The 27,026-nt window shown below is 40.7% G+C and overlaps 1 protein-coding gene across 6 annotated transcripts in view; it reads right to left on the bottom strand.

The window, feature by feature from the left end:
• The window catches only part of LOC149163932 (uncharacterized), a 416,091-nt gene that overhangs the window by 201,121 nt on the left and 187,944 nt on the right, over positions 1-27,026 (bottom strand). For 4 of the 6 annotated variants that reach the window (XM_089431903.1, XM_089431904.1, XM_089431906.1 and 1 more), the window contains exons 4-5: positions 16,943-16,995; positions 16,764-16,829 (exon numbers count right to left, since the gene is read on the bottom strand). In XM_089431903.1, the coding sequence (XP_089288029.1) occupies positions 16,764-16,829; positions 16,943-16,995 (119 nt within the window). The remainder of the gene's footprint in view (positions 1-16,763; positions 16,830-16,942; positions 16,996-27,026) is intronic. The other 2 variants (XM_089431905.1, XM_089431908.1) reach the window with 1 other exon arrangement.

The following is a 27,026-nucleotide window of genomic DNA, read 5'->3' as shown; positions in this document are numbered from 1 at the left end:
CTTTGTCATCTTGTCTATGCTTCGGACTACTCTTCACATGGATGCTTCGTTGTACTTGCTTGTTCCCATGCTTTGATCTAGTAGCCCTTCATGACTTCATCCTGATATTGCTTCAACATTAAATGGTGCTTTTGTTGGATGGCTTCTTCATCATGACATCTTTGTAGAGTAGAATTAGTTATCTGCACCTTTCATATCTCCAAGGCCTTCATAGGTGTCAAGGGTCCTTTGATCATTTCCTTCCTTTGTCAGAGTTGTCCTACCTTCTTTCAGGAGATGTCTTCAATGGATCCTTGTCAAATAGTGATCCTTTGTGACCATGGTGTTCTTTTCATGTTTGATCTATTTCTTCATTTGCTTCTTCTTGGATAGATTGGTCAACCACCTTCTACTCCTTATGGGAGTACTTCTTCATTGCCTGCTTCTTGGCCTAGTCAGCAATCTTATACTCCTTATGTGAGTATTTCCTATTGTTGACCTTCATTGCATAGTAGTACATGCCTTCGAGCATGTCATTGGTGAAAGAGATTCTTTCATACTTGATCATGTCATAGAACTATTCCCATGACTCAATAATATACATGACTTAACTTTGATGCATACATACCTCATCTTGATTCTCCTTTGATCATCATAGCTTCATTTGGTTGTCCTTGGTGTGGCCCTTCTTGCTTCATCTTAGCTTGCCTGCATATCATCCTTTTCTTGAATCCCATGAATGGGACTCCCAGTGAGACATCTGTTTTATTTATGAATCTTCTTTTGAAGATTCCATCAGAGGATCTTGAAGACCCTTACCCTGCAAATGTTTCTTTCTTTTTGATGATGGAGGCCTTCTAAGATTCTTACTCATGATCAACTTTTATTTCATAGTGGATGAGGTCCTATAATAGGTATGCTCCTTCTATATGAATATCTTGAGCTATATGTACACTATGCTCCTATATTCTAGAAGATATTTCTAACCATGCATTTTGTTCTATTTCTAAATGCTCCTTCTACATGTGTATTTTGAACTCTATGTACATCATGCTTCTAGATTCTAGAAATTATTTCTAGCCATGCAATTTTGTTCTATACCTACATGCTCGTATACTACTCAAAACTTTGAAATAAGACTTTAAGTAAAGAAGTAGACTTAGTCATAGTAGAGATCTGGAGGATCTTCCTTCTTTTGCTTCTTTTCTTCTTCTTTCACCTCTTGAGTTATGTGAGTTTCTTTCCTTTTTCTTTTGTTGTTGTTGTCCTTCTTAAGTTTTGGAAAATTCCTTTTATAGTGTCCATATTCTTGGCATCCAGAGCATTGGATTTTGGACATATCTTTATTGCTTGTTCTTCGTGGACCAAATTTGCCAAATTTTCCCTTTCTCTTGGCCATGGTAGCAAATGCTTGCTCCTTTGATCCCACATCTTCCTTTGCTTTGAGTCTTGTTTCCTCTATCTTGCATAGAGACCACATTTCACTTAGTGAGGTGGCTTCCTTTTTGACACATATGCTTGATGTGAAGTTGCCCCAATCCTCAGGTAGAGCATTGAGTACTACAGTTGTCATTTCCCTGTCAGACATGACTTCCCCTAGCTCTTGAAGTTGATCCCTCATCTCAGAGATCTTCATGAAGTAGGGAGCTATTCCTTCCTTTGATATCTTCATTTTGTATAATTCATTTCGTAGAGATATGACTTCTCTAGTTGTGGTTACCGAGGATAACTCTACTAGTTATCATAGATTTCTTTTGATGTTTCAAATTTGGAGACATAAGGAATGAGAGATTCCTTGATAGATTATGTTAGAATCCTCTAAGCTCTTGTCTCATCCTTATTGTACTTGGCTAAGGCTTGAGTTTGTTCCTTAGCAGGAATAGTGATATTCCCTTTGATGTGTTCTAGAAGTTCATTCTCCTTGAGAAGTAAATCAGTCCTCTTCTTCCATGCAAGAAAGTTATTGGTACCTACCAATTTGTTGCTTTCCTTGCAAAAAGACATTGATGTATATTCAGAAGGGGACATATACTTACTTGATAGATTTTGAGATGTAGTGGACTTGCTTTCTCCTTGAAGACTTGATGGCTTGCCTTCCTTAGACCTTGATGTTGCTTTCTCCAAGTGGGCTTGCTTGATGATGAGATTTTCTTGATGGCTTGTAGATGATGTAGGTCCTTCTTTGATTTTCTCTTCTTGTAGGTGCCTTTATATAAGGCTCTTCTTCTTGCTTTGTAGTCTTCCTTGATGAATGATAGATGGTAGACCTTCTTGTCCTTGATGTGATTGAGACTTCTTGACTTGATACTTCAAATTTTGTAGATGTCCTTTCTTGATGAGTGTTCTTGAGATTCCCTTTTCCTTGATGTGTCACCTTACCTGATACCATGTTGAAGAATCTAGGGAATCATAGTTAAGATAGGATTCTTCTAGCTATGATAACAATTTGTGAAACACTTTTACTTTTTCTTGTTAGCATGATCTTCTTCTTATTATTGGTGTATGTTCTTTTACTTCATCAAACTGCTATCAAAATACAAAAGACAAGAACACAAGATGTTGGCTCTCTGCCAAGGCCAAAACCTCTCTCTCTTAGAGAGGAAAACCCTTTGGTAAGTTTCTCTTATTGAAGATTCTTATTGATTAATGCCAAACCCTAGACCCTTGACTAGAATGTCCTCCAAGCACAAGTCAAGTCCTTCCTCCTTTCTGCACTTTGTTCCCCGGCACTTAGTCTTCCTTCTTCAAGCACTTTTCTCCCATGCCATTCGTCCTCCTTCTTCGTTCTTTGACTAGAGATAGACCTAACTTATGTGAGCTCTAGATGAGATGCTTCTCTTCTATGCTTAATGATATCATTTACTCATGTAGACACCTTCCTTCTTTCTACCAAACAACATCCTTCTTGAGATGTAGATGTAGACATGGTGTCACTGTACAGCAGCCCTAGTTCTTTACACGTGTGGATAATTTACTTGAATATTATGCTCCTTTGATCTTCGCTTAGGAGAATCTTTACTTCACTTGAGTAGAAGGCCTTATAGGACTAACTTACTAGCCCAAACAATGATAGATATGAGACTGTTATATTGCTGCTGTTATGACTGTAGAGATGACTCTATTTCTTGCACGTGTGACTATTTTTCACCCTAAAAACAGTCCTTTTGACTTCGGTCTTGACTTCTCCTTCTTCGTTGCACTAGAGGCTCCTCAAACTCGTCTTCTCTTCACCTTTTCTTGGCTATCCTTCTTCACTAATTTCAGAGGTAAGTGCTTGTCGTTTAAGGGAGTGGATAGCCTCTATATATAGAGGTATGTCCCTCCTTTAAACCGACTTGTTGACTGTAAGTCGACTTGAAGATTCTTCATCATTTTTGCCCCTTGAAGGATGTCGTTGCATGGAGAGGACTGGACTTTGCTTGGAAGGTTTTCCTTTGACTCTTTATAGAAGTATATACATTGTGTAACATGCCCTTAAGGGTCTTCAACATTTTCTTTTGACTCTTTGACTTTCCTATAGCACTTTAACATGTGCTAAACCTACTTTAATGAGCAACAAACTCATTGATAAGTATAACAAAAATAATATTTCTTTTCTTGAATAAATACAAATATCAAAAGTCCATTTATGAAGACCAAAACTAGTTACATTTCCTTCAACAGAAGGTCGTCCATATGTGGATAGAAGTTTATGCAGCCTATGGGAGCCAATTTGAAGACGAGATTGGGTGATCGTGTGTCTTCATCGGAGCAAATCTTGCATTGACATCATTGGGTGCCATAGATCTAATTGGAGGGCAATGTGTTGGCTACCCAAAGTGGCCCTAGAGCAGCAGACAAGAAGGACGTTGTTCGTGCGTGATTGGGTGAAGTTTGCAGCCTAAAGAGCAGCACTTTGATAAACAAAAGTGACTGCTAGATTGGCAAATTGAAGCTCAGGAATTGGCCATCCTAGAAACCAGTGTTATGAGTCTGTGTAAATTTAGTAGAAGTGACTTGCAACATTGTTAGGAGGCAGCCCTCTTGGAGTCTCGATGTGTAGTGGCCTTGATGGACTAAGGCACTACTAGTGAGCAGTACGAGAGCGAAGGACTGACAGGACAAGATACGACATCAAAGTTGTGCAACAAAGTTTGTCATTGTATATTGTATACCATAGACTATTGTATTATTCAGATTTGGTTTAATATAACGTGTAGAAAATTCTGTTTTCCCACCCCAGTTTTCAGTTTCTCCTTATTTCTCCCATATAGTTAAATGCCCTTTCCCATAACCATACATTTAACAAGCTGGAAAAAATAAATTTGCTGAAGACACAAATTCTGGAAATTTTACAGAATGCTGAAAATTGCAGAAATAAAAATCAGCAGTAATAAACAGCCATTAAAACACATTTAAACACTGAGATTTTTGGTCAATGTGACCCTGGAAAAACCCCCTTACAACTCTTGGGGAAAACCAGTTCGAGAGCTCTTCTTTATTTCTGAAAATTGCCTTTTTACAATGAGAAATATTCAGCAAAAAATCAGCAAGCAAATTTACAACTTATCTCTTTTCCCGTGCCTCACAACAATCTGGAAATTACAGCAAACAGGACAGCGATAAATGCTGTACAGCCTCCTCGATTTTTGTGCCCACTTTCAGCATTAAATGCAGCTATACGGACAGCATTAAATGCGTTGTACGGACTGCAATAAATGCGCTGTATGGCCCTCGTTTTGCATGCAGAAAAACCAGCAAACTGCTCCTCGATTTTTGTGCAAACCACTCCTCGAAAATCGTGCCAAAATTTGCCTTTCACTGTGTGCTGAATCAGCTGTACAAATCTGCTCAACTGCTGCCTTGGAATGTGTGCCAGGTTGTTCTCTCCTTCTCCTCCCTGCTCAGAAATCTCTCTTGCTCTCTTGCTCTCCTTCTCCCAATCTGCTCATGAAAGAATGAATGACCTTTTCCTCATTTTCCTCCTTTAATCTAACCCCAAGTGACTTTTGGGTGATCCAAGTGACTTTTGGGTGATCCCTAAATCCAATGGCTGAAATAGATTGAGATCTAAGGCTGAGATTAAATGCTCATTTAAATCTCACTTTTTATTTTTTAATTCACCCCACTTTAATAAAGACCCACTTAGTCATTTATTTCCAAAGTCACTTTTCCTTTCTAATTTTTCATTGACTTTATAAAAATCACTTTAAAATTAGACTTAGTAACTTTATCACTTAAAGTCACTTTTTAAATTAGATTTAACTTTATAAAATTATAAAGTCACTTTAGGAGAAAATTAAATTCTTTTGGACACTTTTCCCTAAGCCAAAGATCAAAGCCTAAAGGAACCACCTGTCCTCCGGTACCAAATTTCAACACTCCCTCTTACCGAGGAAGGTGTTCCTCACCACACCCATCTTGTCTCTGAAGTAGACATGCTTGCCCCGTGGTAAGGCTTTAGTAAGAATATCTGCAACCTACTCATCAGTGGAAATATACTCAAGCTTCACAACTCCCTTCTGAACATAGTCTCTGATGAAATGATATCTGATCCCGATATGATTTGACCTATCATGAAATACTGGATTCTCCGTGAGTTTAATGCAACTCTGATTATCACAGTAAATCACTGAAGGTCTCAACGGCTGACCAAATAAGGCAAACAACATCTTGCGAAGCCAGATAGCCTCACAACTAGCTAGACTGGCTGCCATATATTCTGCTTCCGCAGAACTCAGTGCTACTGACTGCTGCTTCCGGCTGAACCATGACACTACTGCTGAACCCAACCCAAAACAACACCCTGAAGTGCTCTTCCTATCAGAAGCACAACCTGCCCAATCAGAATCAGTGTATCCTGCCAATCTCACTCCATCTCCCTGCCTGTAGTCCAGACCATAATCCACTGTCCCCTGCAAGTACCGCAAAATGTGTTTTGCAGCCACCCAGTGAACCTTCCTAGGCTCACACATAAACTGACTCATCGTGTTGACTGCAAAACAGATATCTGGTCTAGTGTTGACCAAATACATCAAGGAACCAATCAGCTGCCTCTACAATGTGGGATCCACCAACTCGGAATCCGAAGCATGAAGCTTCTTCCAGTTGGTGATCATCAGTGTCGACATGGGTCTACAATCCTCCATGTGGAATCTGCTAAGGATGTCCACAATATACTTCCCCTGCCCCAGGAAGAAATGCCCCTCCTCCTGCCACACCTCCAAGCCCAAAAAGTAATGCATCAAGCCGATGTCCTTCATCTCAAACTCCGTCGCAAGATCTCTCTTGCAGTGCTCTATGAGTCTCTCTGCACCTGTAATGACCAAGTCATCCACATACAGCACCAGAACGAGAGGCTCCTCACCAATCACAATAAAGTAAAGGTTCGGATCTGCCTCACTCTTTGTGAAACCCATCCCCTGCAAATATGTATCTATCCTGGAGTACCAAGCTCTGGGAGCTTGCTTCAGGCCATAAAGGGCCTTCTTCAGTCTGCACACATGGGACTCCTTCCCATGCACCTCAAAGCCCTGTGGCTGCTCAATGTACACCTCCTCCTGTATGAAGCCATTGAGAAATGCGGTCTTCACATCCATCTGGTGGATCTTCCAGAATCCAACCCATCTCTGCTGCTATCGATATAATGGAGCGAATCGAAGTATATCGAGCCACGGGAGCGAAGGTCTCCTCATAATCAACTCCCTCTACCTGGGAGAACCCTCTAGCCACAAACCTTGCTTTGAATTTCTCAATGCTGCCATATGCAGCATGCTTTACCTTGTAAAGCCATCTGAAAGTAACCACGGATTTGCCCTCAGGCCTCGGCACCACCTCCCAAACATCATTCTTCATGATAGAAGAATACTCCTCCTGCATGGCCTCTCTCCAGACCTGCTGGCTAGCTGCCTCCTCATAGCTAAAAGGCTCAGAGTCAAGGATGTTGGTAACCATCGCCATATAGCTACAAAACCTCTCAGGTGGTCTACTCTCTCTGACCGGCCTCTTCGGCTCAGCAACAGATGTGGCATCTCTCAAGGTGTCCTGAAGCCACTTGGGCTTCCTCTTCCCTGAGTGCACTTCTCCCACCGGAGAATGAAACTCCTCCTCATCATCACCATCAGGAGCCTGAACTCCTGACTGTCTGTCTGCTGTCCTCCTGCCTGCACCTGAACCTGTAGAAGCTGAGGTACCGTGTGAACTGTCCATCAGTGGACTCCCTAGTGAACTGCTCTGTGAACTGCCCTGCATGCTGCCCGGAGCACCACCCCTTTGGCTCGGTGAGCCACTGCTCACTAACGGACCTGACATCCTCATAGACGTACCTGATCCTCCTGATCCCTGCCCACTGGATCCCTGCGACTGACTCAACTGCTGCTGAGGGTCTGGCTGATCCAGATACTCTAACTCCTGTGACCTCCTAAAGGCCCTATCCTCCTCGAACTTCACATCTCGTCTGACAACAACTCTCCTCTGTGCAGGAATGTAAATCCGAAAGGCCTTTGAGGTCTCACTGTAGCCCACAAAGATACCCTTCTCTGCGGTGGGCTCTAGTTTGGTCATCTTCTCCTTGGTTATATAGGAGTATGTAATGCATCCAAAGATATGATAGGTGTACGCCATGCAAAGGTGTACAAGTTTGCATTCCAGCGCCTTTTGGCATTGAGCAGTAGTACCGACAGCAGAGCTAGCAGTTCTGAGCTGTGTGAGATTTGGCACCGCAGGATGGGACATATGTATCATGGAGCCTTGAGGACATTGCGGGAGATCACTACAGGTGTGCCAGATTTCAGTACTGATCACTTTGATACTTGCAGAGGTTGTGCGATGGGCAAGTTTGCCAAATCCCCTTTTCCCAGCAGTGACAGCAGAGCAACTGGGATACTTGATTTGATTCATTCCGATGTGAGCAGTCGGATGTCTCATGTTTCCTTGAGTGGATATGAGTACTATGTTTTATTCATTGATAATCACTCCAGGAGGACCTGGATTTATTTTTTGAAGACCAAGAGTGAGGTCTTCAAGCGGTTTCAGGAGTTCAGAGCTCTTGTGGAGACACAGACAGGTCGAAAGATCAAGTCCCTGAGGTCGGACAATGGAGGAGAGTACACCCTTGGAGAGTTTGTTGACTATTGTGCGGAGGCAGGCATTAGGAGGGAGTTCATTGTTCCTTACAACCCCCAGCAGAACGGGGTTGCGGAGAGGAAGAACAGATCCATCATAGGGGCTGCCAAAGCCATGTTACATGATCAGGGGTTGCCATTGTTCTTGTGGGCAGAGGCCTGCAACACAGTTGTTTACTTGCAGAACAGGAGTCTGCATCGTGCCTTGGAGCACATGACTCCGGAGGAGGCTTTCTCTGGGAAGAAGCCTGATTTCACACAGCTCAGAACTGCTAGCTCTGCTGTCGGTACTACTGCTCAATGCCAAAAGGCGCTGGAATGCAAACTTGTACACCTTTGCATGGCGTACACCTATCACTCAGCTGAATCAGCTGGAGTGCCCCTGGGATACATCAACACCTGTCCTCCCCTGAACAGTACCTCATATCCTCTGTCCTCCAAAGCTGAGACGGATATGAGGTTCTTCCTCATCCCTGGCACATAAAGAACATCTGACACTTTCAAGGGAGGTTTGGACTCCCTCTGAAATGTCAGTGTCCCCACCCCGACTGCTCTAACAACTCTGTCATCACCGAGTACTACCTCTATATCAGTGCCACTCTCCAAAAGCTCTGAGAAGTACTCACGGACTCCTGTCATGTGACGTGAAGCCCCAGTGTCCACATACCAGATACCTGAAGATGCTCCGCTAATCGAGGGAAAAGCATGCTCCCTCTGAACCTGTGTGGCAGGTGATCCTGCACTAGAGGACTCACACGTAGTGAACGCAAACTCCCGGTCAAAACGACCTGCAAAGTCCTCGATCTCTGCTGAAGCTGCCACGTCCTGGTTCTTCCCCTTCTTCTTCTTCTTCTCCGGACACACAACTCCATAGTGTCCCATCTTTTGACAATTCCAACACTTCACCTTGGAATCGTCCTTCTGTGTGTTCCCCTGTTTACCTTTACCTTTGCCTTTGCCCCCACCACTGCTTGTGGAAGTCTGCTTCTTCCCTTTGCCTTTCTTGCCTCCTGCCACCAGTGCTACATCCTCATCCTGCTCAACTGGCTTGGCTGCCCCAAGCTGACCTTTCCTGATCTTTGTCTGAATGCAATCATCCCAAAACCTCTCCCATGTGGGAAGGGTCTCACGTGCACAAACCCCATCAGCAAAGTTCAACCATGAACGGGGGAGGCCATTCACTGGAATCCGCACCAACTCAGTGGGTGCAATGGCCTCTCCAATCGCTGCCAACTCATCTCTCACATTAGTAATCTTTGTGAGATATCCAGCTACACTATCATTACCCATCTTAATGTTCTTCAGCTTCTCCTTCAGGACCATCTTCCGGTTCTCATTGGTACTCTGGTAGAGATTGGACAATGCTGTCCACATCTCATGGGCGTTGCTCTTTCCTCTCACATGAGGAATGTAATGGTCTTTGATTCCGTCTAGAATCAGACTCTTACCCTTGTTGTTCTTTTTATTATAAGCAGCCAACTGAGTAGCATCAGTAGGCACAACAACAGGCTTCTGTGTGGTATGCACCATGATATCCCAGACTTCTGCCTCCTCAAAGATACTCTGCATTCTCTCCTTCCAAACGCTGTAATTTATATGCCCATCCAGCCTATCCTCCACCCTCAATCCCAATGACATCCTGTTGTCCTAAAACTGAAAAATAGCACTGCTGTAGTAAAGATAAAACTGTTGTTTATGAAAAAATCAGCTTGCTGGAATTTTCTGAGTGAAAAATCAGCAGTTGTAATTTTTCATTTTGCTATCCCAAACTGCCCTTCAGCACTCACCCTCTGATACCATGTAGAAATCTCTGTTTACCCACCCCGGTTTTCAGTTTCTCCTTATTTCTCCCATATAGTTAAATGCCCTTTCCCATAACTATACATTTAACAAGCTGGAAAAAATAAATTTGCTGAAAACACAAATTCTGGAAATTTTACAGAATGCTGAAAATTGCAGAAATAAAAATCAACAGTAATAAATAGCCATTAAAACACATTTAAACACTGATATTTTTGGTCAATGTGACCCTGGAAAAACCCCCTACAACTCTTGGGGAAAACCAGTTCGAGAGCTCTTCTTTATTTTTGCAAATTGCCTTTTTACAGTGAGAAATATTCAGCAAAAAATCAGCAAGCAAATTTACAACTTATCTCTTTTCCCGTGCCTCACAGCAATCTAGAAATTACAGCAAACAAGACAGCAATAAACGCTGTACGGCCTCCTCAATTTTCGTGCCCACTTTCAGCATTAAATGCAGCTATACGAACAGCATTAAATGTGTTGTACGACCTGCAATAAATGCGTTGTACGGCCCTAGTTTTGCGTGCAGAAAAACCAGCAAACTGCTCCTCGATTTTTGTGCAAACCACTCCTCGAAAATCGTGCCAAAATATGCCTTTCATTGTGTGTTGAATCAGTTGTACAAATCTGCTCAACTGCTGCCTTGGAATGTGTGCCAAGCTGCTGTCTCCTTTTCCTCCCTGCTCAGAAATCTCTCTTGCTCTCTTTCTCTCCTTCTCCCAATCTGCTCATGAAAGAATGAATGACCTTTTCCTTATTTTCCTCCTTTAATCTAACCCCAAGTGACTTTTGGGTGATCCCTAAATCCAATGGCTGAAATAGATTGAGATCTAAGGCTGAGATTAAATGCTCATTTAAATCTCACTTTTTATTTTTTAATTCACCCCACTTTAATAAAGACCCACTTAGTCATTTATTTCCAAAGTCACTTTTCCTTTCTAATTTTTCATTGACTTTATAGAAGTCACTTTAAAATTAGACTTAGTAACTTTATCACTTAAAGTCACTTTTAAATTAGATTTAACTTTATAAAATTATAAAGTCACTTTAGGAGAAAAATTAAATTCTTTTGGACACTTTTCCCTAGGCCAAAGATCAAAGCCTAAGGGAACCACCTATCCTTCGGTACCAAATTTCAACATAACGAAAATTGGTATCGTACAATATTGTATAATTTTGTTAAAAACCGTGTATATTTGTGCATATGTGATTTACTGCTTTATATTTCCACCATGCAAAGTAGTTTATGGTTGAGATTCTCGTTTTGGTAGCATCAGTGATTTTAGGACTCTAACCTAGACCCAAGGTCGTGGAAATTCAACATGGTATCAGAGCGTGTTTAAGCTACTTTGGAAATAAGTAAATCAGAGTTGTGTGCAGTGAAGTACAGCGTGAGAGGGAGTTGGTCACATTGTGAGTGAAGGGTTCACTACAATGTCAAAGTTGCAGGCAGGTCTCCGATATGAGGATAGGTTGGAAGGGTTGTCCAACTATAGTCCTTGGAAAGAAAGGATCAACTTGGTCTTACAGGTCAACAGGCTCTGGGAGTTCGCTAAGAAAGAGATCAATAAGCCAACTGACCATATGGAGCTGGAAATATATGAAGATTTGGATGCAAGGGCGAGATTGATCATCCTAGATGGTGTGAAGGATGCCCTAATACCTCATTTGTTTGGGAAGAACAATGCACATGAGATGTGGATGGCTCTTCAGAATTTGTTCCAGAATAAGAACGAGAATCGAGTACTGGTATTGGAGGATAAGTTGAAGTCCACCAAGATGATAAAGGGTGAAAGCGTGACCTCGTATCTGACGAGATTGTCTCAAGTCAAAGATGAGCTTACTGTCGTCGGTGTGTCTACCTCAAATGGAGATATGGTAAGGATTTCCTTGGAAGGGTTCACCGAGGATTGGAAGTCCTTCATCAAAGGGATCGTTGCCAGGGAGAAGCTGCCAGACTGGGATAGGTTGTGGGATGACTTCATTCAGGAAGAGTTGCGAGACGAGGATCTTCATCCAAAGAAGAAGTCTTCAAATGATGACATGGCACTTGCATCGCGAATGAAGGGTAAGCAAAAAGGACTTGAGTAAAGTCAAGTGTTTTAATTGTGGCAAGATGGGTCATTTTTCATCGAGATGTCTGATGAAAAAGACAAGAATGACGAGAAGAAGAAAGGAAAGTAGGTCGTCGGTGTTGCCACTTCTAGGAGATTGGAAGAGGAGGACTTTGCTATGGTTTCTCATTTCTCGCAGGGTACTATCACTAAGGATGGATCGTACGTGGACAGTGGTGAGACGAGGCATATGACAGGGTCACATGAGGTTTTTGAGACTCTAGCTGAATGGGACTCGAAGTTGCACATGGTGTTGGGTGACAAGAGTCAGTTGGAGATCCGAGGATCAGATGTTGTGTCATCAGGATGTGGGTCGAGGATGTACTGTTTGTACCAGGACTCAGATATAGCGTGATTTCTGTCTCAATGATCGAGAGGAAAGGGTTTGCGATCTTGTTCTATGATGGGAAGCCAAGACTCAGGCCCAGAGGCTCTAGCTCCAATGGGATTGTGCTTGGAGTTAGAGAGCATGGTCTCTACAAGTTGATGGGCAAGCCTGTGGATCATGGAAAGAAGTCGATGTAGCAGATGCAGGTTCCAGAGAAGCAGGAGCAAGTGCATGTGCAGATGCAGGCTTCAGAGGAGTAGGTGCAGGTTCCTGAGAAGAAGGTACACCTTCCCGAGAAGGTCCAAGTTCTAGAAACTCAGAAGGAGTGTAGTTCGAGAGGGAGCTTGCAGATTCAAAGGGAGACATTGTAGCCCAAGAAGGGTGTGTGGTCAATGGGGAGAAAGGGTGCTTCTACAACTGGCAAGAAGGAATCATGGAGAGAGTGGAAGACGTTACAGGATAAGAAGAAGAAGCAAGGTGCCTCTAGCAGTGACAACAACACTTCCGAGAAGGGCGCAGTTCACCGTATAGGGATTGTTGCAATTGTGAGTGCCAGAAGTTGGGCAAGTGTTGCGGGCAGTGATGATGATGACAAGAGACTTCCTAGTCTTGGAAGTTCATTCCTCGCTAAGAGGGAGTGATGATTTGTGTAACTTGGGAGGTACTCAAAGCCCTAGGGCTCAGGGCTTGGAGGGCAAAGCACCACAAGGGCAGCTTGTGGGCTTGGAACCCAAGTGTGGGGTTTTGCACCCATCGAGATTTGGGTAAAAACTATGATAAAGCTTGGCGAGCCGATTCCAACGCTCCAACGATCACTCAAATCGGAGCTCTAGAAACGAAGTTATGAATTTTTGCAGTTGACTAGTAACTATTGGTTTTCAAGTCATGTAGGCTTGATGTAAAATTCGTCCAATAGATGGGTCTCTTCATGAATTTGTGGAGCCCTCATTTTGTGTATAAATATGAGGTGTATTGGAGTCATTTAGGCATCCACAAGTGCACAAAACTCATTAAGATACACTTCTGAAGCAACCGCAGTTAATTGAGGACAAGACGTGAGGAATGATAGGACTGTTTTGGGTTAGTTTCATCCTCTACACAGGTCTGAGTTGAGGAGAGAGGAAGTTGCAGCTCATAGAAGAATTATGGGTTGTTTTAGGGTCACTTAAGGGTTGATTTACCTCTTCTTTAAGGAGTTGCAGGGTACTGAAGTCTTCAGGCAGCCGCATATCAGTTTGGGCAATTGTAAGAAGAGGTTGAGACTCTGTTTTAGGGAGCAGTTCAGCTCAGCAAGAAGAAAAGGTAAGGCCGCAACAATTTCAAGGAAGTTTGGGCATGTTTGAGTGGGATGAAGATGACTATCATCTTGCCCTAACCAGACCTTAAATTGCAGCAGAGATATATCAGTCAAGAGGAAGATGCATGTTGTATCTATGTTGAGTTTGTGCTAGGTGGAAGGTTGTCCATGTGTGGACAGAAGTTTATGCAGCCTGTGGGAGCTAATTTGAAGACGAAATTGGGTGATCGTGTGTCTTCATCGGAGCAGATCTTGCAGTGACGTGATTGGGTACCATAGATCTGATTGGAGGGCAGTGTGTTGGCTACCCAAAGTAGCCCTAGAGCAGTGGACAAGAGGGACATTGTTGGTGCGTGATTGGGTGAAGTTTGCATCCTAAAGAGCAGCACTTTGATGGACGAAACTGACTGCTAGATTGGCATATTGAAGCTTGGGAATTGGCCAGCCTAGAGAGTAGTTTGATGAGCCCGTGTACATGTAGTAGAAGTGACTTGCAACATTGTTAGGGGGGCAGCCCTCTTAGAATCTCGATGTGTCTTGGCCTTGATGGAGTAAGGCACTACTAGTGAGCAGTACGAGAGCGAAGGACCGGCAGGACAAGATACGACATCGAAGTTGTGCAACGAAGTTTGTCAGTGTATCTTGTATACCATAAACTATTGTATTATTCAGATTTGGTTTAATATAATGAAAAATGGGATTGTACAATTTTGTTAAAAACCGTGTATATTTGTGCATATGTGATTTACTGCTTTATATTTCCGCTGTGCAAAGTAGTTTATGTTTAAGTTTCTTGGTTTGGTAGCGTCAGTGATTTTAAGACTCTAACCTAGACCCAAGGTCGTGGAAATTCAAGACTAGCTTGGTAATATACAATGACTCTAGACACTAGGACTCACTTAATGCCTTGCTATCAAGCTGCACTCCAGCTTTGGGATTCTAACTGGGAGAAAAAACTCAATTAATTATTAAGTGATGAAAAGTATCAATAATTAACCAAGTAAAAGAAAAATCCTTAGAGTGAACTCACTTGATAACAAAGTCCTAAGCTACCTAGACCTGTTACATTACTCCATTTCATCATTTTAACATCACTTTACAATATCCCTCCAGGGCTTGCGGAATTTGAGTACAATAGAGAAGAAGGAGAAGAAAGAGCGCTTAAAAGCTTGATGATATCTGAGCTCTGTAGGTGCAAGAATCCTCTGACATATCCTTGGGCATGGTGTTTTCAAGTATACTTCAATGGTCAACAGGTGCCACAAGGGGCTGAGTCAGCTTGAGCATTTAGAGGAGCGACTTGGTTTCTTGTGGAGGGAGAAATACAAATTCAAAATTCTTCTTTTGCAAAGGACATGAAGAACATGCCCTTCATATTTTCTTTTTGATAAAATAACGAGCATGAAGAACGTGCTATGTGAAATAAATATATAAATGATAAAAATTTACATTATGAAGACTGACCATAGTTACAAAATTCAACACTCACTCTCGCATGATCTAGAAGAGTGCCCTTTTAAAATGAAACTACAAGTCTCGTGTTTATCTTGGACAAACTGAATATGGAAGAATGGGATTTTCTTCTACAACTATGTGACTGAGGACCTTTATGTTATGGTTTGGCACACAGATGACCTTGCTGCTCACTTGAGAAAAAGATGGGCACTGAAGGATCCTATGGCCCGCTAGTTGAGAAGGTGTCAATCCATTTGGAAATTGCAATCTTCTTTTAACCACAAGGTTTGGGGATGGCTTCTGCTCCAAAAATGGTTGGTTGCTGAGTGTCAGCTTCATGAAGCAGGTGTGACCAATGTTGCCTGTGCTTTCTCTAGCAAAGAGAAAATGGTTGTGCATGCTTTTTGGAAATGTTAGAATGCACAAAAAAGAAAAAAAATAATTGAACATGGTGTCACACTAAATTTCACTTCTTCACTGCCCCACTTCCATGAAAAGGTCCTCTTCTGGGTGAAACTTCAATGGTTCGGGACATTTGCAAATCATTGTCACATTCAGTACAGTCACTTGCTATTGGCTTTCCATGGAAGCATTGTTGTAGAGTTAAATTTTAGGAGAACCCCTCTTCCTTTATGCTAGAAGGCCTTGAGGAACTTTTAAGCAACAGTCGGATCTACTTGTGAGAATCAAACTCACTGCTTTTCATTGTGATATTGGGTTCCTTTCTTGTGGTGTGCAGGTTCATATGCTTGCCTTCTTAGTGTTTCTAGGTTGGAAATTTCACAAGACCCGTGTTGTTTGTGTGATGTAGTTTTAAAGTTCCATGTTGTATTGATTTGATCTTCAAAGTAACATTTCCAGCGTGTCATAAAAAAATTACAAAAAATATAAAAAAATAAATAAGCATCCAAATATACATAGATCTGGTTGTTGAAATCTAGAAAGTATTCATGCAGTCACCACTATGAAAGCTAAATAAACAATGTTGATTTCTAGCACCAATTGGGTATTGGTTTGATACAAATATTAGTGAACAAGTAAGCTATAGTTCATGCTCCTTACTTCAAGGAAAACAGTATAGGTAGCTGAAACATCATGTATACAGTCTCTGCTATCTGTTATGCAGAAAACACTTTGAACTCGGTCCACTAATGTTGTGTGTTCATAGGCAGTTCTTAACAAACTAAGAAAACTAGGTACCATGGTTTAATGGTTTATTTAAGAAATGAATCTAAATAATAGGCAATCAGTCACAACCTAGTAGTAATAAATAAAGTACTCATATATCTTAATTGAACTTTCCCATAGTTTGGGTTGTGAAGTAATCCATAGATTAGGACGCTTTTGTCACAGAGCTTTATTAACTTCCCATTTTTTTGGTTCAATATTGTTATGACCATTACTACCATGGAAATCCTCTTATAATTTAAGCATCACTTGAGGATCAAACAAACTGCAGTAATCCCAGGCCCTTGCCTTGGCATGAAGCATTTTACTGTTTACCTGTCGTCCGAATAAATTTGGGGAAAACTTTTAAAAGTTCAAAATAGACAAACACATGGACAATTGTCATGAAACTTTCCAGGAAACCTTCAAATTTATTCTAAAACACAACATTGAAATCTAAGAAACTGATATAATCATTACTAGCCACACACGAATTACATAAATTATGTACACTTAACCTTCAACAAGCCAAAACGTGAGAGCTTGCGTCCTGTACACCTTTTTATGTCACACTGTCCAAAGTCCTGCAACCAAGTCCATGTCATCAAAAACGTTGGACCTAATAATATCTTAAATAAATAATAAAACAGCTAGCTTATCCATATTATTATATAGATAAGACAGCAATCAAACATACCCACATTGCAAGCTGAATTGGTAAACCCTGAGTAGCTTCTTGTCCACCATCTTCTGTAAGGTTCAATAGAAATGATTAAATTTTTTAAATATTAAATCTTTTCAAGCATCCAAGGAAACATCAGGAAGCCAACTTTATCTCATAGCACACCAATACGTGCAAGCAAAGACCTATTATCATCTTCCAAGTTCAATAGAAGGATGAACCCATAAAAACTCCAACGACAAGCATAAGATAAAGTTCTAAACTTTTGATAATTGGATAGTTAAAGATGATCACTCTGTTCCCCTGTGTCACTGCCCTACACTTATTAAATAAGTAGCACCGCAATCTCTTCCACTTAAAACATGGTCCTAAGACACGAGTCTCCACCATTTAGCACATACACTAACAGAAGGACTTCCAAGATACATTTGCATTCACATGGCACATAGTATATGGCCTTGCACAGCAAGTTTAACATATTCAATTAATACAATTACACTTAATGATTATGACGTATAGCCATGTACATTAGGAGTCATGATAGACATGTCCCTTGTGTATTACATATATGAAAATCTTCTTAGTTGCACATTAGCATATCTATTTATTGTGTGGGGGAGAATACACCTTATATTAACAAGAGAATATTTACAAGAAAGCTGAAAATATAAGTGAAAGGAGTCTTATGTCCTCTTACATATAGCTACTAAAGCTGCAATAAATTCAGAGTAGGCTAATGCATCAACTCTTTGGCATCCCTAATCAGAACATAGCCTTTGGTAGACCATTGCGTACGTGCCATCCATCAATCTACTTTCAACACGATGGGCTTTTGAAGGAAGCCCCTAATAAACAATTATCCCAGCAAAAACTCAAAGCTTATAATTAAGTCAAAGTGATCAAACATTGTGCCATCAATGAATCCACCTAAACTTTGTGTCAAAAGACGTCCATCTGGCAATCAGAAAAGGAGATAAAGGGTGCTTCCTATCAAGAAGAGAGTGAAGCTTTTAGGTATTTGTCGTTCCCCAAATTGACCCTGTTAAGGATCGATGCCGGGGTACCAAATTGAGGTCAATAAGGCCTCCTCGCTTTAGGTCCTAGGCTGGCCGCTTGGACTAGAGGGGGTAATTGTCCCAAATTACTTTGGAACAGTCATTTAAAAGTGTTTAGATGTCAAATTAATGATAGTACATAAGATCTAACCTAAGGAGTTAATAACAGAGTGGAGATAATAAACACTCGAATTAAAACATGCTAATTGAAAAATACCGATAGACCTCTTCATTCCCATTACACAGATTTATCAAAGCTAATAGGCGATAGGTTAAAAAGAAGGATATGCCCAAGTGAATAGCATTGGTATCCATCAGCATGGAAGAAAACATATATATTAAACATAATCATAACATTAGTATTTCCACCTACATCTAATAGCAGAAAGCGTATGAAATTTATACCAAACAATTAATTGTATGCATGAAAACAATGAATCCACTAGGTAAATTTGATAACTTACAAAACAGTTATAAACTCTGCTAGATTTAATTTTTGACAAATATATCTACCATGATTAATTGGCGATAATGTATATCAAACTAGTAGCATAACCTGTGTTGCACAGGTACCCGCACCCGGGGGTGGGGTTCTCGAACCCGTCCCGGGTTCCCGCACCCAAGTCTCAGATTCGGGTACGGGTTCTTCTCAGACGCACCCAGAAGAACCGGGTTCTTCTGTGAAGAACCGGGTTCTTCAAAAAAAAAAATTGGGTTCTTAGCCTTTGACGGGTTCTTGGGTTCTTCGGGTGCTTGGGTTCTTGGGTTCTTCGGGTTCTTCAAGTTGGGTTCTTCGGGGTTCTTCGGGGTTCTTTGGGTTCTTCGGGGTTCTTTGGGTTGTCCATAAAAAAACTAATGGGTTCTTCCATAAAAAAAAAAAAAAAAAATTTATTGAAACAATGAAATTTAAAAAATAATTTAAAACATCCTAAATCTTAAAGGCAAATATCATTGTTTAAAAAATAAGTGATACGCTATACTCATTGTTCTTGGCGGCAGAGGTTCTTGGCGGCATACCAGTTTCGCAGCAGTGGGCAGCTTCAGCGTGGTGGACCGTGGGCAGCTTCCGGCAGCAGTGGGCAGTGGACCGTGGCAGTGGACGGTATTTACTATTTACAAGTTCTTTATGGCCAGTGTTCTCTGTTTTCAATGTGGGGTTTTCTAAATCGTTTTGAGCTATTTAGAAGAGTGTTGTAGCTGCAACTTTTAGCCCATGAAACCATTTCTTTGTTCTCACATTTGCGTTTAAAATGCTTCCATTTAGTTCCTGATCTCCCCTAGTTTCGTAACTGTTCCAAGGCTACCGGAAAGGCTGAATGCTGGAATCTTGTTTCTGAAAAGCTGGGAACGGTTCCTGTGCAACAGGAGAATAACGTAACCGGATCGATTAAGTAATAACAATATTTAAATAGCCTTGCTTCATTTCATCACTATTACCGTTTACGGTTTTTGTGCTTCTAACTCCGTAACTTTATTCACATCAATTTACAAACAGGCATAGGTCCATGTTTCGTAACTGTTCCAAGGCTACCGGAAAGGTTGAATGTTGGAATCTTGTTTCTAAAAAGCTGGGAACGGTTCCTGTGCAACAGGAGAATAACGTAACCGGATCGATTAAGTAATAACAATATTTAAATAGCCTTGCTTCATTTCATCACTACTACCGTTTACAGTTTTTTTGCTTCTAACTCCGTAACTTTATTCACATCAATTTACAAACAGGCATAGGTTCTAAGTTCTAACACTGGGCACTGTGTCTCTTGAGACAGAACAGGACTCTATCTTGGTTTTCTATTTACAAGATAGTGTCCCCTATCTACTTAGAGCTCCTAAGCTTCAGTACAGAGACAACGCTAAGAAATATAAAATGGCAAAAGTTCAAAACTTATTTGACAGATTCATCATTTTTCTAACCTGAATTCCCACTTGCAATACAAGTATATTTGACATGCTTGATGCCAATCTCTTCTTAAGAATCAAGATAAAATTCTAGTGGTGGCAAATGTTTTGATCATGGCAATGCATTATGACTATAGTTAGTAACTCAACTTCAAGTTTACTTTTTGATAAACACTCCAATGTTCCACAAAGTTTCCAGGATACAGGGAGGTGGAAGCTGGGAAATGCATCTGGGGATGTGTGGAAGCACAACCCCAAATTCTAGGAAAAATCATAGGAGATGTTGGGGTCACTGATATGAGGGGCCCACCTGAAATATTAAAAATTAAAATTTATGAAAGCTGAAGCATAAATCATTGAAGTCACTGAAACTAGTATTACCAGAGGGTTTCACCGATAGAGTGAGAGTACAGGGTTTTCTTGAAGACAATAAAAATGTATATCATTAGGTCTTCGTGAAGACAATAAAAATATATAGCATTGGGTCTCTTGTAAAACATTGAGAAGTATTTAAATACTATGCCTTCTACAGCCATCTCTCAGTTCTGTTTCTGGCATTCTGCCATATATTAGTATTACCATCCCACAGTGAAGTAATTCACCCACAAGACTGTGGGAGTGATTAGTTGCCGTTGGAGTGATTACTATTTAATAATTTATTATTTAAATTAATAAGGTGATGACCATACCAGAAGTATTAACATAACTTTTACTTTCAATTTTGTTAAACAGATTCAAATTGTCTTCCAAAATTTGCAAAATAAAAAATGTCTCCAGCAAGTCCACAATATCCACTTTGGAAATATGTGGATAGGCAAAAACCTCCAAAAGGTGTTGGGGGGACAGCAACAATAAAATGCACTTTATGTCAGCTTGAATGGAAAGGGAGCTATACCAGAGTTAAAGCTCATTTTATGCAGATACCAAGGAAGGGTGTTGATGCTTGCACTGGAGACCCAAATGATCCCACTAGACTCCCTAGTGCACAAAGAGAGCAACAAAAGGCTGATGGTAAGGCAAGCAAAGAGATCTCTAGGCCATCTCACAATGTGACTGAAAATGATGATTCAAATGAAGAAGAATTACCATCTGATGATGAAAATGAAACTGGTGATGAGTATGTGTCAGTGTCATCTAGAGCATCAAAAATCACTACCAATCAAACACGCAAGAAGCCTAAACTTGGTGGCCTTTATGACATGTTTGATGTGAAAGGTAGGGATGGTGTTGATCTTGCAATAGCAAGATTTTTTCTTGCATGTGGCATTCCCTTTAATGCAGCTCGTTCCCCCTATTTTGAGCAAATGGTTCGTGCTATCAATGATGGACCTCAAGGGTATAAAGCTCCTAGTTATGAAAAGCTTCGAACTGTATTGGTGGACAAGGAGAAAGCCTGTCTTGAGAAGGCAATGGCACCCTTGAAGGCATCTTGGAGTGTAGATGGATGCTCCATTGTCATGGATGGATGGACTGATTGTAGGAATCGTCCATTAATAAACATCATTGTCTCTTCCATGTCTGGGCCTTATTTTCTCAGGGCCATTGATTGTTCTGGTCAAGAAAAGAACACTATGTTCTTAAAAGACCAATTATGTGATGCCATTGCAGAGGTGGGGCCATCCAATGTTGTTCAAGTTATTACTGATGCAGCTCCAGTGTGCAAAGCAGCAGGAGCAATGGTTCAGAAGGAGTACAAGTAAGTGACAAGTTTCAACTTTCAAGTTTGACTTATCTTATATTTAAATTACATAAATGATAAATTACATTTTTAAATTTTTTAACTTTAGTCCTTGATTTATTAATATTTTAATTTTGTCCTTGATGTACCCAGGCATATTTTTTGGACACCATGTGTTGTGCATGCTATGAATAATGCATTGAAGGACATTGGCAAAATTGAATGGATTCAAGCATTAATTGAAAATGGCCGCAAAATTCAAATGTTTATATGCAACCATCATCAGTCACAAGCCATTTACCGCAAGCATGCAAAAATGGAGCTTCTTAAACCAGCTGATACCAGATTCGCAACTTACGACATTTTACTTAGGCGGCTTGTGGAGATGAAGGAGGCTTTATCTGCCACAGTCATCAGTGACATGTGGGAACAGTGGAGGTTATCTACCTCAGATGCAGCTTTGGAGGTGAAGAGGTTGATTTTGAATGATAATTTTTGGGTTGATGCCAAATTTGTTGTGGAAATTATAGAACCAATTTGTGATATGATCCGCTATGCAGACACAGATGGTCCATGTTTAGGTGAGATTTATGAGAACATGGACTCCATGTGTGAGCGGATCCAAACCATCACAGATAGGAAGGATCCTACTTTATGGCCACAACTGAAAGAGTTTATACATGGGCGTTGGAATAAACTGAACACCCCTCTTCATATGGCAGCTTATGCAGTTAATCCAAAATGGTATGATCCCACAACAGGAAGGAGGCCTCCATCCCAAGATAGAGAGGTGTTCAAAGGATTCTTGAACGCTGTCAAGAAAATTTATGGTAATACAGAAGAAGCCTCTGACATACGATCTCAGTTTGCCCAATTTTCACGTGGCCGAGGTGTCTTTGGTTCACATGCATCTTTGGCAAATAGACGCAAGAAGGAGGATCCAATTGATTGGTGGTGGCTTCATGGTGTTGATGCTCCTGAGTTGCAGCAATTTGCCATACGGTTACTTGGACAGGTAGCTAGTTTGGATTCCCTCATCTTACTCAAAATTTGAAAAATTCTCAATTAAATATAGGAAATTAATTTTAATTTTTAAATTTTAAATTTTCATTTTAGCCTTAGTTTTTATTTTTAAAATTATATTATTATAACTAATTTAATGGGCTCCCCCTAATATTTCAGGTAGCTAGTTCTTCATCTTGTGAGAGGAATTGGAGCACGTATGCCTTTATTCATTCAGTAAAGAGAAATAGGTTGGGCTCAAAGAAGGCAGAAAACTTAGTGTACATTCATAGCACACTTCGTCTCATATCTCGAAAAGACCCTGGGTATAAGGAGGGTCCTTTCAAGAGATGGGACCAACACACAGATGATGCTTCGTGTGTGGACGAGGAGATACAACCAGATGGCCTTATCGAGCTACCTCCAATTGCTATGGATGAGCGAGAGTCTGTTGATGAGTGTGATTCCTACCTGGAGAACATGCTAGCTGAAGATCTAAGTGATGTTGATGACATGGATGTTGAAGACATGGCTTGAGGAAGCCATTGTTCCTTAGGCTTTAGCTATTTAGTATTTTTATTTTAGTATTTTAAAATTTCCTAGTTCATGTTTGAAGATGCTTTAAGGCAAATTTTGAATGTAGTATGACAATGGACATATATCATGATTCATGTTAATATGTAAACAATGAACAGTTTTTTGGTGATAAGTTTAACTGATAAATTTTGAAATTTCAATGTCAATGTTGAATGTTCAATGATGTGCAATGTTTAAATGATTATCATTAAAGTTTTCTTGTTTAAAGTTGAAAAAATATACAAATTGTCAAATTCAAATTTCACATATATTATTAATTATAAATTATAAATTTATAAAATATAATTATTAAAATTTAATATTATTATATTACCCGACGAACCCACGCACCCTGTTTCCAAAAATGCCGTCCCCGTCCCCGCACCCACGTTTCCTGGCAACATAGAGCATAACAAAACTTGGCAGAACTGAACCAGCTCTACAACCTTCTGCTAATGGTGAACGCCTAGGCTTTTCCGACTGTCGTCGACTCCTGCAATAGAACCCTGACATCTTCTGCTTTCTCCACAAATTTTCGCAGATCTATAACTCTTACAATCCAATATGTCAACGGTTGTAGGGGGTCCTCGCCCCTCCTATCAAAATGTAGTTACCAATGATTCCACCTACAAAGGTAACACGAATTCCTCTTCCTTACAAGCAAGCAGACCGCCCCTGATGACCAACAAAACATTCATAAAGTGAGCAATCTAGTCTTGGGAGTTGCATGGAAAAATTGCTCCCGCAACTATTTCCTCCGAAAAGTTGCTCAAAACCGCCATATGAAGTGCGCTCTTACAAGGTAGCAGAAATGATCCAGTACATGCAGGATTCCCCCTTAGGAATATCTCAAAATTAACACTAAAATTTATGAGTTTTGTCTGAGTTTTTCACCGTGGTGTTTCGTCAAACAGTTGATATGAATGTGGTTGTAGGTGCACTTTTCTTGTATTTTATTCAAAATAAACATACACAGTACCAACAAATGCCAAAAAGATACTTCCAAACAGTGATATATAATTTATATTGTATCCAAAAATGGAGCATACCACTGATAAGGCTTGCTGTAGCAATATTAGAGAAATATGACAGGAAATATCAGCAGTCTGTCAGTGAACAATGGGCTGTAGATGACTGATAAAAACCCCAGAAATCTTTGTCTCCAAACACCAACACAAACTTAGCTCCAAAGTGAGGGAACTCAGGCTCAAATAGGTGACTGAACTCTGGCTAAGAAACGGAGACAACACTTAATAGCAAGGCCAGCAATGGAGGGTGCTCGGCCCCTTCAAATGAATATACTCAGCCAATAAATATCAGAGGATAAACTTGACCCATAGAAAGAGATTAACTCTGATAAATAAACTCGGCCAGAAAGAGAGATACAGAACTTGGCCCAATTGTTATCAGACTTGGCTAGCTACACATAAATGAACTCGACCTCCTCTAGATGTGAAACTCGACCCCCGTTTTCTCATAACTCAGTCTTCTAGAGATGACAATACTCAGCCCTCTAGGATTGATAGAACTCGGCCTCTTGGAAGAGATGAACTCAGAATGTATAAGAAATATACAATACTTAGAAAAATCAGATAATCAAATCAACTGATAACACCTCTGACTTACTCCTTCTGTCAATGTCTCATTCTTCTTCAACAATGAAACACAATGTTGGAATCTGAGTGACTCAGCCCCCACACTAGATAGGGTGTATAACTTCAACACCGAAACCAGCAACCAGAATGAGGGTTTCTAAAAACCCTAGTTTCTTCCTCAAGAGCTCTCCAAAATTCTATTTTTCAAGTGAGCTAATGGAAGAATGAGGAGAGACTCCTCATTTTCCCTTTATTATAACTCACTTTGACTCTTTTGCCACAGCTTTACCTTTTATTTTAACAAAGGCACTTTAGTGGGTTCCAGACAGTCCTAAATTATAAAGTGAACTTTTGTTAGCTTAGGACACATGTCCCCTTTTTCCTCTAGCATTTATAAGGTTTCCTCCTAGGCAAATTGTGTTCCCTTGATTAATTTTCTCATCCTAGCCTACGGGTACTTAATTAGGCTAGCATAATCATCCCCTTATGTCTTATAAGTGGATGGGGACATTGCAAGGATCATCCCCTGAATTGTAAGTTCGTGGGGGACTAACCAACTAAGAACGATCTTACAGCATGGATAAGAAACAAATGGCAGCCAAAGGGCCATGTGGAGCTCCAGCATGGCGCCAAGGGTATTTCTACAGTCGTCTTCACTACTCTAGAAGATCGAACAAGGGTCTTTCAAAATGGCCCTTGTTTCTACAATAATATAGGGCTTCTCATCAAATTCTAGGAGCCTCAATATAACCCGAAAAATGAGTTCTTGGCAGCACCTATTTGGGTTAGATAATACTCTCTCACCATTGAGTACTGGCAAGAAGACATCCTACAAGACCTCGGTAATATGATCGGATCCTTTGTCAAGATCTCAGAGGTTAACAAAACCAAAAGATACTATAATGCCCTCTTCTAATTAAATGGTGCAAGGATCAAAAAATAGCTTATCCAACCCCATAGGTTATAGCCATTTATAAAGAGGGAAACCCATTATTCAATGTTATTGGGAAAACATTGGGTAAACTGGGGTAACTCGAGGAAAGCTTGTGAAGGAAGCCAAATTTGGGAAAAATGGAGAGAAACTTGTCAGCCCCCAAATTAAAATTAGGAGGAGACCCCAGAGGGAATCTATAAATAAGAGGGAGGAGAATCATTTGTCTCATTAAGTTGGTGGATATTTTCTATTTTGTGAGTTGAGCCTCTTGAGGGTTTTAAGACCCCCTTTTGTCTCATTGTTTTCAGTGGTAAAAATTCCACCCTAGCCTATCCCTTCACTCTATTCTGTTTGGCATAATTTTCTGAGGCATCTTTCATTTGATTTTGCTAAGAAGGGAGGAATTATATGGATTGATTGATTTGAGGAGCAATTGTGTGGCATCGAGATCTATCTAAGGTAATTCTAGGACAACGAAGCCCTTATTTAGGCAGCAGACAACATAAGCTTGTTAGGGTGATAACAAGGGTAGTGAGGTTCCAGTCTCCAGACAATCCTAAAACCCCAATACCATGGCATGTGTTTAACCTAAGGATGCTTCCCTGTAGCAACGAGGCTATTTAAGGATAAGATTTGGGTAGCAAAATTCCCTAAGCCCTTGATCTAAGGCAATAGCCCTCTAGGTGTGATTTTCTATGGTAAAACAAGGTTATCCAAGCGAAGATATCTTGGAACCCTATCAAACAATATCAAGAAACAGTAACAACAAAAGAGGACACAAATGTAGGCTCTCAGCTAGGGCAAAACCCCTACAAGGGGAAAACTCGAAAACTCTTCTCTTCTTAGAATCTGCTTCAAATGAGATACAGTGACCCAATCCCTAGACCAAGTCCTTCTCCTAGTCCCAAGTCGGCCCTTCCTCTAAACCTTTCTACTTCATTCTTGCAACTTCGACCTGTCAGCAACAACCAAGCTACTTGACCCAGCAACTTCGACCTCTAGCAATTTCATCCTAGCAATTGCCGCAGAAACCCTAATCTATCTTTTGAGACCTTCCTAGAGAAAAACAACTTTTTCCAAGGTCAAGACAAGGATTTCGCTCTGTCTAGCAACTTGTTCCTGTAATTCTGCTCCCCAGCAATTCAGACCTACAACTTTGGACTCTTTCTGGATGCAAAAACCCTGACTTCTTCGCACGTGTGAGATAGATAGAGCCCAAAAACAACAATTTCATTCTCCCAGCTTCTCCTTGAACTTCACTCTCCTTTTGCCTCTCCCAGCGATAAATCGAACTCTTTCTTGTAGATTGAACTTATGTGAGTGTGGGTGTCCAAATGAAGTCGGATTGCTCTTTATATAG

The sequence above is a fragment of the Pinus tabuliformis genome, chromosome 5_1, assembly GCF_031772625.1.
Source record: "Pinus tabuliformis cultivar Carrire ecotype Pingquan chromosome 5_1, CPIR1, whole genome shotgun sequence".
NCBI lineage: Eukaryota > Viridiplantae > Streptophyta > Pinopsida > Pinales > Pinaceae > Pinus > Pinus tabuliformis.
This window is presented reverse-complemented; position numbering and strand designations above follow the sequence as displayed.